The sequence below is a fragment of the Cryptomeria japonica genome, chromosome 10, assembly GCF_030272615.1.
Source record: "Cryptomeria japonica chromosome 10, Sugi_1.0, whole genome shotgun sequence".
Taxonomy (NCBI): Eukaryota; Viridiplantae; Streptophyta; class Pinopsida; order Cupressales; family Cupressaceae; genus Cryptomeria; species Cryptomeria japonica.
This window is the reverse complement of record NC_081414.1, coordinates 251,169,237-251,181,427: the sequence shown is the minus strand read 5'-3', so window position 1 is coordinate 251,181,427 and position 12,191 is coordinate 251,169,237. Positions and strand designations below refer to the sequence as shown.

General features: G+C 39.6%; 1 protein-coding gene across 2 annotated transcripts in view; it reads left to right on the top strand.

Moving 5' to 3' along the window:
* Window positions 1–11,650, top strand: part of LOC131059852 (uncharacterized) — a 48,971-nt gene extending 37,321 nt beyond the window's left edge. For both annotated transcript variants that reach the window (XM_057992901.2, XM_057992902.2), the window contains 2 exons: window positions 10,607–10,760; window positions 10,945–11,650. In XM_057992901.2, the coding sequence (XP_057848884.2) occupies window positions 10,623–10,760; window positions 10,945–11,205 (399 nt within the window). In that variant the 5' untranslated portion in view covers window positions 10,607–10,622 and the 3' untranslated portion in view covers window positions 11,206–11,650. The remainder of the gene's footprint in view (window positions 1–10,606; window positions 10,761–10,944) is intronic.
* Window positions 11,651–12,191: the final 541 nt, after the last annotated feature.

The window sequence follows — 12,191 nt, the reverse complement described above, 5'->3', positions numbered from 1 at the left end:
GGGTTTTTAGGCCTGCCAGGGTCACAGTGTTGGTTTGTTGATTTCACCATCTTGTCTGGATTGGTGGAAGCTCCTCCTCACCAATGGTGCTCCATTCACCCCTCTACAACTCCTCCAAAGGGTGCCTCCTCCTCTGTCCTTCCTTGCTCTCCAAGACCTCTGCAACTTAACCCTTCCTAGCTGGGCACTGTCCAGTCTCGCCTAGGAGTGGGTCTTTAGATGGCCTCCCTGCATCTTCAAGGGCCTCGCATGCTTTGAAGTACTGTACAGGGTCTGCACTCTCATTCCCCATGGTTTCATGGTGATTCCACAATGGGGAATGGAGTTATGAACCCATTGACACAAACCCGTCCAAAACTGGACAGTGAGAAGCAAGTTTACAAAGTATTTACAAACACACACAACCTGCAAAACAAAACCTAATCTAAATGCTCACAATGGAAGTAATACACCATACAAGACACTCAACACAGTTTTGCTTGAAAATAAATCCATTAATGATCTTGTCTTACTCCATTTGTGCCGACTGGCAACAAAATTACAGTCATAGTCGTCACTTTGCTTTGGCCGTACAACAACTGACATCCAACCCATTATCTTAGGGTTTGCAACTACTTATACTACCCTATCCTCGGTCTGTGTGCCCATATTAGGGTTGTCCACGCTAAACTAAAGATTTTGACCACTAGGTGGAAAAGTTGCTTGACAACTTCGAAAAGTTGTCATGCAACTTTTGCAACTTTTGAGCAACTTTCTCAATGTTGCTTTTTTGGACTCCTAGACCCACATTGGGCTATCCTAAGGACACCACCATGCAAAGAAGCACCCTAAACACCTCAAAGGCACCCATACCCTCTACTTTCAAGAAAAACTCAACTTTGACTTATGACCCTAGGACCTCAACTAGGACCTAAACTAGACCCAATGAGCACATGGCGCTTATTGTATATACAATGGCTTCTTAAAGAAGCAAGAACACAATCAAAATCAAATGGTGGGAGCCCTTTGAAGGGTGCTCCCTGCACCACCACCCCCCCGCCACCGTCCCGCCGCCGTCCCCAAATTTAGACCCTTGGGCCCCCCGTCCCAGAGACGCGTCCCCCCGTCCCCAACGCCCGTGGAACACTGCTTCAAAACCTACTTGACCCCTTTAACCAAAAACAATTATTCTGAGCAACCAGTGTTTAGATATATTATAAAAAGATTTACATAGCCCCTTGGAGCAAGAAAATTATTCATCTTATTGCTTATATATTGAAAGGTGACAAGTTAAAGAGTCTGGTAGAAAATTTACCATGAAATTTTTTTATGGGTATGGATTGAGGAAAACAGTAGGAATAGAAGAATCCCGTGACAACTAAGAAGAAAGTAGACAGTACAGAAATGTGAGTTTGAGAAATCTATATCTGAAGCCTTTTGTTGGGGTCTCGAATGCCCTTGAGAAACCCACCATCAACAATCGAGGCGATAAAGAACAAATTATAGGCTCACTTGCAATATTAATGTAATATAACATAAACACATTCTCTCCCAAATTGCGACAATTGCATATAAGACATTTGTCTCAACAACCAACAACAAATCTACTCAATGTAATTAATATCCTAAGTTAATCATCTGCATACATTGTAAAAACATATTGCATAGCTTGCAGTAAAAATTTTAAGTTGCATCCATTCATATTCAATTTTTTTCCATATTAAGATAAACTCAATTGTATTCTAAATAAGTACACCTAGCAAATGTAATGTTCATTTCTTCCAATTTTTGCCCACCTTCCAATATATTACCTGTTATGACCTAATCACACATCATCCCATTTAGATAGGGACCCCCTACCTTTTAGGCCCTTTTGGTCGTTTGGTCTTGGTTTTTTGTGGGTTTTGGTGGCAGTTTCGTTAGTCTCTCGGTTTTGCGAGTGTTTGGGGGTTATTTTGATTTAGTTTGCTTTTCCGTTTGAGCAAATTTGGTGAAGTCTAGGTCCTATTTTGTCCTTTTTTAGGGTTTCTGCCTTTAGTCCTAGATTTTAGGGGTTTCTGTTAGGGTTTTGAAGAAACTAAACATACAATTGGAATCAGGACCCTTCGAGGAACCTCCCAGTAAAATTTGAGCCAAAACAAAGCAACTTTCTATTTTTTAGAAAGTTCCTATTTTTTAGGGATTTTACTGAGTCCCGAAATGTCGTCATTTTGCCAAAAATCAAACTTACTATTTTTTAGTAATTTCTATTTTTAGTAAGTTTCTATTTATAGTAAGTCATTCCTGTGTCCTGTCTAGGGATCTAACACTTACATTTTAAAGGTTTCTATTTTTGGAAAGTTTGTTCTGACAGGACCATTCGGGCAAGGTGACAAAGATTAGGCATTTGCGACTACTTCTAATTCCGGAAAGTCAGAAAGCTGACAGGGAGAGTCAGAAAATGGTTAACTGCTGGAAGCCCATTCCTAAAGTGGAAAGCTCGAGAAATTTGTCTCTGTATGGGAAATCACCCCAAATTCTTATTTGGTGGCCCGATCCGGAAGAGGCTCAAAATCCATCCGAGTCTGGAAGAAGCATGAAATGTTGGATTCCTCCTTCACAGTAAAAATCCACCCCAAGCCAAGGACAGGCGCCAAAATGAAGCATGTAGGGAGAGATTGAAAATTGCAAGAATCCATGCCCAGGAAGAAATAGCGCCATGAAATGGAATTGGGTGCTAAAGTTGATATGCCTTGGAATTCACAAAAACTTATAAATTCCTCTAAGGCAAAATTCCGCCCAAACACTCAGGAGGGTGCCAAAATAGAAGTGTCATGGAGGATTCAACATTCAATGAAATTCCCTCTCCAATGCAAAATTCCGCTTTATTCCTCAGGAGGGCACTGAAACACACAAGGCATGGAAAGTAGGACAAATGATGAAATTCCTCCACAAGCAAGAATTCCGCCCTAGGAGTATGAAGGGCGATAGATTGAAGAGTTCTTGGAATGCACAGAGAAGTTAGTGAATCCTTGACCAAGTCAAAATACCGCCTGGAAGTGAAGGAAGGCGCCAAACTGAAGAATGCTTGGAAGGAAGGAAAAAAGTGTGAATTCCTCCTTCATGAAGAATTAGCGCCCAAGAAGAGGTCATGGCGCCAAATTCAGGGAGTCAAGGAAGAACTCCAAAATGAGAAATTCCTCCTTCAATGCAAATTAGCGCCCAAGATGAAAGGAAGGCTCTAAAAGTGAAATGTAATGGAGAAAGGAGAAAGTTGTGAATTCCCTCTCCTAGGTGAAATAGCGCCCAAGATGAATGGAAGGTGCCAAAATGAAATGTGCAAGGAGAATTGAAGAAATTTGTGAGTTCCTTGCCTTAGGTAAAATTCCGCCCAAGGCATGAGGAAGGCACCAGGCCTAGGTAGTCATGGAAAATGAGAAAAAAGCATGATTTTTCCTTCCCAAGTGGAATCCACGCCCATGCACAGAGATGTGCTCCTAAATGATTAAGACATGGAAAAATGACCAAATTCCAAGACATAGTGACTTCCATGCTTAAGCTTGAAAATTGAAAATTTGTCTAAGGCATGAAAGTCTAGGGGTCAAGAAGGAATGAAAAGTAAAAAATCCCCTCGGGAAAATTTTTGAATTTACTATTTCTAGACATTGAATCTTATCAGAATGTGGAAAATTTTATAGATTCTATCCAATGAACCTGGCTCCTGAATTTTAGGAGGATCCCTAAAAAATAGGGGATGTTGAAAAGGGTGTGAAAATTCCTTTGGAAAATTTTATAGATTCTATCCAATGAACCTGGCTCCTAAATTTTAGGAGGATCCCTAAAAAGTAGGGGATGTTGAAAAGGGCGTGAAAATTCCTTCAGAAGCAGAAGACGACAAGTTAGAATGAAAATTAAGCGAATCTTAAAGAATCTTTCAATCTCCCTCCAAAATTTGAAAGAGTGGAAGTTAATGAGTTCGCAAAGGGAATCTTCCAAGTATGACGCATAACTTAGTGCATTAAATGAAACTTCTAAATTCGAGCTCACTCACAAGGGAAGTTTCTTTTGCATGGCATAGTGATTGGGAAAGTATGACGCATCATAAATTCAATTGCTAAATTGATGCCTCCTAACTTAGTAGTACGATTTGAAGGATTCTATATAAGCATGGAGAGGCATTTCATTTCTCACGTGCAAGATTCAAGAAAGAAGAATTGGAGAAGTGAAGAGAGGTCATACTTAGTCTTTTTTTCATCATTTCCAGGGTGCTTTTCAAGATGGTGGAATCAAGCAAGGCAGCCCCTCACTAGGCAGGCATTGATCAAGGTAAAGATGAAAGGTTTCCTTCCTCGTTCCCAGATGAATTTCAGATGGGAGGAAATCAGCGATACAAATTTGGGCACATTCAATCTGGCTGCATTCAAGATCAGAATGTTTTGAACAGCAGGGCATAGTCCATCACGAACAACTGTCAAAATTGTCAAGAGCGGAATTGTTGCGGCAGCTGGTTTTCCTCCTACTATTCAATGTCCAAAGTTGATTTTGGAGTGTGCAGAGCATTATAATCCGGAGCGGAAGACAATTTCAATGTCAGATGGCAAGCTGTTGGTGACATTGACCCTAGAGTCAATTGGTGAGGCTTTCAGAATTCCTTCACACTATTCCATGACGTACAGGATCAGCAGCGGAGCTAAAGCAGTATATGAAGGTGGTCCTACTAGGTGTGCTGACTTGGTTAATAAACAGTGGTTGTTGAAGCCTAGGATGCATGCCTCCAAGATGCCAAAGACTCTCACTATCTTTGAGTTCAAGCAAGAGTATGTGGACCTAGTAAAGATGCTAAGCAGAGTAATGGGGTGTTCACATTCGGTGAACTTTGAAACATGGATGTTCTTCTACATAGGCGAGATCATGAATGCAAATGGGCTAGTTGACTGGGCCAGATTGATTAGTCATTACTTGCACGGACAACTGAAAAACTTAAAAGAAAGAAAGTTTCTATCCTTCTTCATGAGCTCCTACCTGATCTATATGCTTGCGCGAAGGGGAGGATTTGATGGTTTGCCAACAAGTGGAATCATGGGTTGCGGACCAGCACAACTGAAAGTGCATGAGTGTTATCCCCAACTGCATCTTCACAATGTTAGTTCTTACTGGTTGGCGAATGATGCCTTCGCTATGTACTTGACACGGCTTATGCAGAAGAAGTTGCACGTAGGGGTGTCGCCGCAAGCAAGTGCCTTGGTCTAGAAGTATGGAGCCACATTCTTACAATTCCCTAAATTCACCTACATCAGGATGCAAGGATTTTCATTCCAATCATACAAGTTGCCGAGGTATCCATCAGACAAGCTCATATTGTTGGAGCTCATGAGGCAGTTAACGACTTATGATCAATTACAGAAGAAGAAGAAGAAGAAGGAATCAATTGAATTCCCAGTTGTCCTAGGTGACTTCATGGAAATATGCCCAGGTTTGGAGGCCATTGAGAGTGCAACAGGGGAGTTGGCATTCTATCGCCTGCCATTTTATACATCCAAGGCCCAGTATGATCCTTACCGCCAAATCAGGAAGGTTGCTGGCGTGAAATTCATACACAAATTTCACTTAGAAGATTATTGGGCAGGTGCTGAGGATGACCTTGAGGTCCGGAAGAAAATGCATTCCAAATTGCCCCTTGACACCATCAGGATAAGTGAAATTTACCAGGTGTCCGATCAGGTGAAGGAGGATTCAGATTTGGTGCAACTTGAATTTGAGAAAGTAAAAGATCAGCCCATTTAGTTGCTCGATTGGTCAAAGCCCGAAATTGATGATTTGAATGTCCTAGCCAGACTAGTGTTGAAATTCACTAGGCACTGGGTTGACCGGTAGATAAGGAAGTTGGCAAAAGGAAATGTTCATTTGACATATCAGCTAATGGGAAGTCTAGATTCCAACAGTGAAGCAACCGAAGGTTCTTCATAGGCCCAGGTGAGAGGGGAAGTCCGAATTGATAAAGGGAAAAATGCCCCAAAGAGACCAAGGATGGCAAGGAAGAAAGATATTCAGCAAGAAGTTCTACAGGAGGTTCAACAAGAAGTCCAACAGGAAGAACCTCCGCAAAAGAGAGCAAGGATAGAGAGGGAGCATTCACCGGCGAGTTCCTCGAGTGTACAGGAAGTAGAGATGTTTGCACATCCAGCAAGTCCACCTCTAGAAAACACTCTGGCACCAGATATACTCAGCGTTAATGCTTCGCACGGACCCAATCAGCCAAGAAGTTAAAGGCAAGAAAGTCCCCCACACCAGAAAGAGACTCGTCAGGATAGCTTCGTGGAAGTCATCCTTGGTGAAATGGAAGAAGAATCACAGGAGCAGGAACACATGGAAGTTCATAGTCACTCCATTCCCGCTCCAGATTGGTTGATAGGAAGGCTGAGGAAGGAATCAGAAAAAGAAATTGATCCAGCTCGGGAATTAGAAGAGTTGTTGAAAAAGATGGATCAGCCAGTAGAAAGGAAGGCTCCCTGAAAATTTTCTAAGGTTGTAAGGGATGAGTATGGATCCCGGACCCTGCACATTGCTGAACTTGCAGTGGATAAGGACAGGAGCGAAATCAGGTAGGAAGATTATGTTATCAGACAAATTGATCTTGGTCATGCCTCCATAGGTCAAGTAATGGGAGACTTTGAAGAATCTTCCTTAGCCGTGAAGGAAAAGATGCTGAAATCAAAGGCGAAGTGTAAGAGGTTGAGGGAAGAAAATAGAGCCCTATGCGAGTACATCAAAAGTTTTAAAAGGCCACTTAGGGAGGCAGGTCCTTCATTCATTCCTCCTTCCCTTCCTAAGGAAGTTGTTGATGATGCGGAGATAATTAGAGCAATGGCACAAAATTCCAGGGAATGGATAGAAGATGTTTACACAGAAGTGGGAAAATTCATCGAAGAGCTGGCTCAGCTTCATTTAACTCTTGAGCAGATTGGAGACAGCGGAAGGATTGTGGGAAGATGTGCACGTATACCAGGACTTAACCATTCTGCGGCTCAGGGCTCAGACAAAGATTCCAAGGCAAATTCTAATTGATGGGAAAGTAATTCAGGAGAATGAAGCTTATGACTTTCCCCGACGGTTCTACGCCGTTTACTCAGGAAAGAACACCTTCGATAAATTCAGCGTAGAGTCCTTAACTTTGAAAGATTCAATCAAAGGGGTGTAGGAGGAAATCATCAGTGCAATTGAGGCACTGTTCGTAAGGAAACTCAATAACAGTGGAATAATAGTGAACTCCCTGAAGTCTTAGTTGCACGAGTTCTTCGTAGGCTCATTCCCAAAGGAACATTTTGCAAATGTTTCTTCATTTTCTAGTATAATGAAGAAGACACAGGAAATCATGATGGAATGGGAAAGCTTCTTTTCCAAGAGCGAGGAAGAAATTGCCTTGATGGAATTCGATATTGAAAACGTGCCAAGTGTCTCCATCGGAGAGCTGGAAGCAGTTGTCAACAAATTCATTGCATACGCCATAAATGAACGGGATAATGGTTGTCCATTCTTGGACGAGAATCTTTTAGTTGAATAGTGGTGGCGTATTTACTGCCGGGGTATTTTTTTTTTGACTAATTGGTGGTCCGGTCAATGCATGTTGAATGCATGAGGAATCTTCTTGCATGTAGCCGCCTTATTTATGATTCTATGACAGATTCTTCGTGCATGTCACCGTTGCATGAAGAATGATGGGCATTTATTTCTTGCATGGGGATGTTTATTGTATTTTGGGCATGTTAGATGTAGTGGGGTACATTTAATGCACTAGTGGGTGCCATTTTGGGCTCTTGGAATAATTGTATATGGGCTTTATGGGGTATTTATTGCTGATTTCCACCTTGTTGCATCTTGAGTGGGGAATCTTCTAGGGTGAAACCCTAATTAGGGTTTGCATGGCCCGAGGCCTATATAAAGGGGTGACCCCCTCATTTGTAAAGGAGGAGAGATTATTATTTGAGATTGTTGCATCACGATTGTTGAAGTAGCCAACTTAATACATTGTTCGATTTTGATGGTGTATTCTTGTTCTATTTTAGCAATCTGCATGGTCTTGCTCTCTTCATAGGTTAGATTTGCTTACATGTTGTGAGGAGAACTGGATTTGATAGGATTACTTGTTGCAGAGTCCGAGCTCATACTTTTGGTGTGCAACTGATTGTTGCATACTGTGCAAAGTTAGTTTGAGCCTTTGTTATGAGTCTATGTTTAGCTTCGATTATCAGTGGAGATTGTTCGATCTGATGGTCTACATTGGTGATCTGAAAAAACTTCTACACACCCTTTGAAGATTGCACCGCCTTCGCGTAGTTGTTCTCTGTTGGTGAAGCGAAGTGTGGTTTGATTTTGCATGAGTGATCCCGTCTCTTGTTCTTAGGATTAGATTAGCTTTAGCATAGTTCTCTCTACCCTAGTCTCATTTACTTTCAGCATATTTCGAAAATTCAAAAAATCCAAAATTAGGGCTTTCATTGCAAATTATTCATATAGAAATCCTTGAACTTGCATGAGTTTATTATCTCTTCAATTGAACATATGTAAGGCCCCTTGGGTTAACAACAAACCCATCAATCAACTGAGTCACGTCCACACACTGGAGGAACCTTGGAATTAGCCGTTTGAACTTTTGTGCAATCTTAGCATACAGACTAATTTTGATCAAGAGAGGGTAAGGTGACCGTTGGTAACTTTATTCTGTGTTCGATGCTGTCATAAAAAACACGTCAACATTATCCAAAGCATATCTTGCTATCGGCGTAACCATTGCACCTCGCTGAGGTGCAAGTGCTAGTTATACATTCTTTTAACTTTAGGAAAGGAGAAGAAAGTAGCAGTCAAAATTGTAGTTGCTACCAAGAATGAGGAGGAAGGGAAGGGGGCATGGATACAAAATATCAAGAAAAAAATCTTCAGTTCTATCTTGTGCAAGGAGAAATACTTGTATCATGACTAAAAATTCTAATGAAATTCGCAGCCATCAAAATGAGTTGGGCTGAAGGAAGTTTCCCAGGCATATGATGGCAAAATTGGCAATAATTAACTTGTGTAGAGTGTGAGTGATAAGTTCTTAATTCTAGAAATTTTAAGTATGCCCAAGACAAGGTTTAATGCTCTACTAGTAATGAAGGGTTAGCAGTTGACTAGACTCTTCCTGCCAAAATTGATCTTTCAAACTTTGTTGGCAATGATCTATGCAATTTTTCTGCAGGACTAGAGCTTTATTACTGAAATTCTACAGAACAGAGGAGATGGAATATTAGCAGATTTCTATAAATGAATATGGAATTCTCTTTGTTACCAGGTACTGCTGGTAAAGCCCTGGTCCTGGTATGGGTATGGCATGGGTATGCGTACGGTTTGGGTATGGCTTCGGGTATGACCAAGGTACTTCCTGGGCGCCTGGGTTCATTTTGGGTCCTTCTGTGAGGACCCACAGCGAACCCAGGCATCCAGGCAGAACCCAGTGCCGTACCCAAGTGTAGTTTGATACATTATAACCTCAATTTCATTCTCCATCATTTAGGGTATGCCATTTTCTGTCCATTCCCAGCTGTATCGTAACTTTGTAACAGCATTTTATATCAGAATATGCCAGTAAGCAAGCAATTAAATATCATTTTTAGTTAACTTTGTGAGCTGTACCTGTGAACATGGGGTTACTAAACTTTATATCAGCATTAATGAGATTGATTTCAGTTGATTTACATTATGCATATGTAGCAGCTGTTTGATTATGTTTTGTGAAATCACTTTCCTTGTATTGTTAATGATTTGACATTTTTTCAAATTTTTGCAAAATGAAATTGAAGCAGCTTCTGCACTTGACACAGCTGGGAGTGGCAATCCAACTGATTGTGGTTCAAATAAAATTGAACCAAATGTTGATGTTGAGCTCGATTCTTCTAATGAAGAAGAATATGAATATAAATATCGACTGTAATTTGAATTTTCATTGTCTAATGACATTTTGCGACTTGAGTATTTTCGTTTTTGCAAATTATGAATTTGAGGTATTTAAATATTCTATTTTTTGGCAATTATGAATATCATTGTTCTTATAATTTATATTTTTGAACATTATATATATATATATGGAATATTTTTTTGCTTTACCATCATACCGGGTTCCAGTTATTGTACCTGCACCCGTACCCAAATTGGCAACTTAGGGAATTCTCAAAGAAGTTTTGATAATTTGCATCATTTTTTCCTTCTTTTTAAATCCTATTTGTAGTCTTCTCAAATTTTGAATGGTATTAAATCAGTTTGATCGGTTCTCATTTGATGAGGCTTAAGATGTGTCATAAAACATCTAGAAATTGTAATTGTCTACAGTTTGTCTATTATATGCAATCCTTTGTAGATTTCAAGAGAATACAGAACCCAGCAAAGTATTTTTTTGTTCAGGATTTATTAGGATCTTCCATTCAAAATGTAAGATTTCCCATCCAAGGGCTAGGGCTCAATTTTGTTTCTAATGTAATTCTTCACTAATTATATATGTTGCCCTGAATTAATTAGAAATAAAAATAGAAGGAAAATATTCCTTGAAGATGATTGACTAATGTTCTATAAACATGGCAACTATGTAACTATGTGATACATGATGTTTGAATTTTCACAGAAAACCTACATGAAAGATGGCTGACTTTTGGTGTTGGAATCAAATGAGAAAATTGGGAAAAGCACTTCTTACTGTCTATGCTATTGGTGGAGCAGCATGGTTATGGAATGAAACATCACCTCTTGGTTGGTGGACGTTAAAGCCTCGAACTAAGGTCTAGCATTCATTATTTTCATCAAGATAGTACTTGTGATATGCTTACTCAAATTTGTGGAGGATAGGCTTTAGATGTTCTTTGCTAAAAAATTATTCATTCTTATTTGAGAAACTTGTGTTCATCTTTTGTGTTTTAGAAATAAGCATAAATTATACACTTACAGTTGAACATTTGGTAGTAGGAAGAAAAACAAATGGCACATCTTTATGAACGTAGAGAATTTCCTTACCCTGGTGACGAGGAAGCAGTTAGGGAGTTCATTGCAAAGGGTGGTTCCTTTGGGACAACAATAGGGCCCAAAGGGTTTGTGGATAATACTGGGGACAGTCCTCAGATCAAACATCAGAAGGAAAAATTTGAAAGAGAATCACAAAAGTTATGGCTTAGAATGCGGGATGAGGTCATTGAAGAACTCCAAGATCAAGGCTATTGGATTGAATGAAATGGCAAGACTTGAATGCCAGTACTAGAAAATACCCATTATGTGATTTTATTTGCTTTGCATGGAAAATATTGGATATTGTTATGGAGTTGATATCAATTAGATTTTATCAGCTTTTTATAAATATCATACAAAAAATGAATTGTTAATTAATGAATAATCCTGTAGCCTGTAGGAAAAGAAAAATACTTTTTTTTGTTAGAAATAATTGAATAAACAGGATGATCTGGCAGCAAACAAGAACCAGCTCTCGTTTATCGGTCAGATACTTTCAGAGGACAAGATTCATTTAGGTCTTTGGCATGAAAATTTAGCCGCACCGATTCATTTATACAGGACAAATAATTTCACTCAACCTTTATTTAAAAGGTTTTGCTCATTCTAATGAATTATTCTGTTCTATAAGAATTTTGCATTTTATATTGAGAATTTCCCTATTGTTTCTTGTGCTAGAAAGCAAAATTTGTAGCTACTCAGGTCATATGGTTCAGGCATCCTTAATATTCTATGCCAGCTAGCTTGCCCACAGTCATCTTGTTTGCTATTTTAGATTTTAATGATGTAAGTTTAAGTCGTTTTTGCAAAAATATCTCCGAAGTGTCTTTTTTTGAGTTTTGTTTTAATAATGTTTGATCGTCTCTGGTTTGGGTTTTTAATGTTTTTGTGCTGTTATTTTCTTTGGAAGAATATTGGCATATTAAATTGTATGTGACTGTTGCATGTTGTATTGCAGCAATCTCTGAAGTAAAGTTTTTTCAAAACTGAGCAAGATGTATTTATGTTGGATTTGCCCATTTGGAACATAAAAAATATCCGAATTGTGCATGGCACATGTATTAATTTTCCCAAATCTGTATTAAGGGGAAAAAGGGCAATTGGTGAGTGGGCTGTGATAAAGGTCCAATTAGGCACCCTATAAACCGAATGAAGGCCTACACCATAGAACCAAAACATATTAGAAGTCCTACCTATCAAAAGAATTGCTA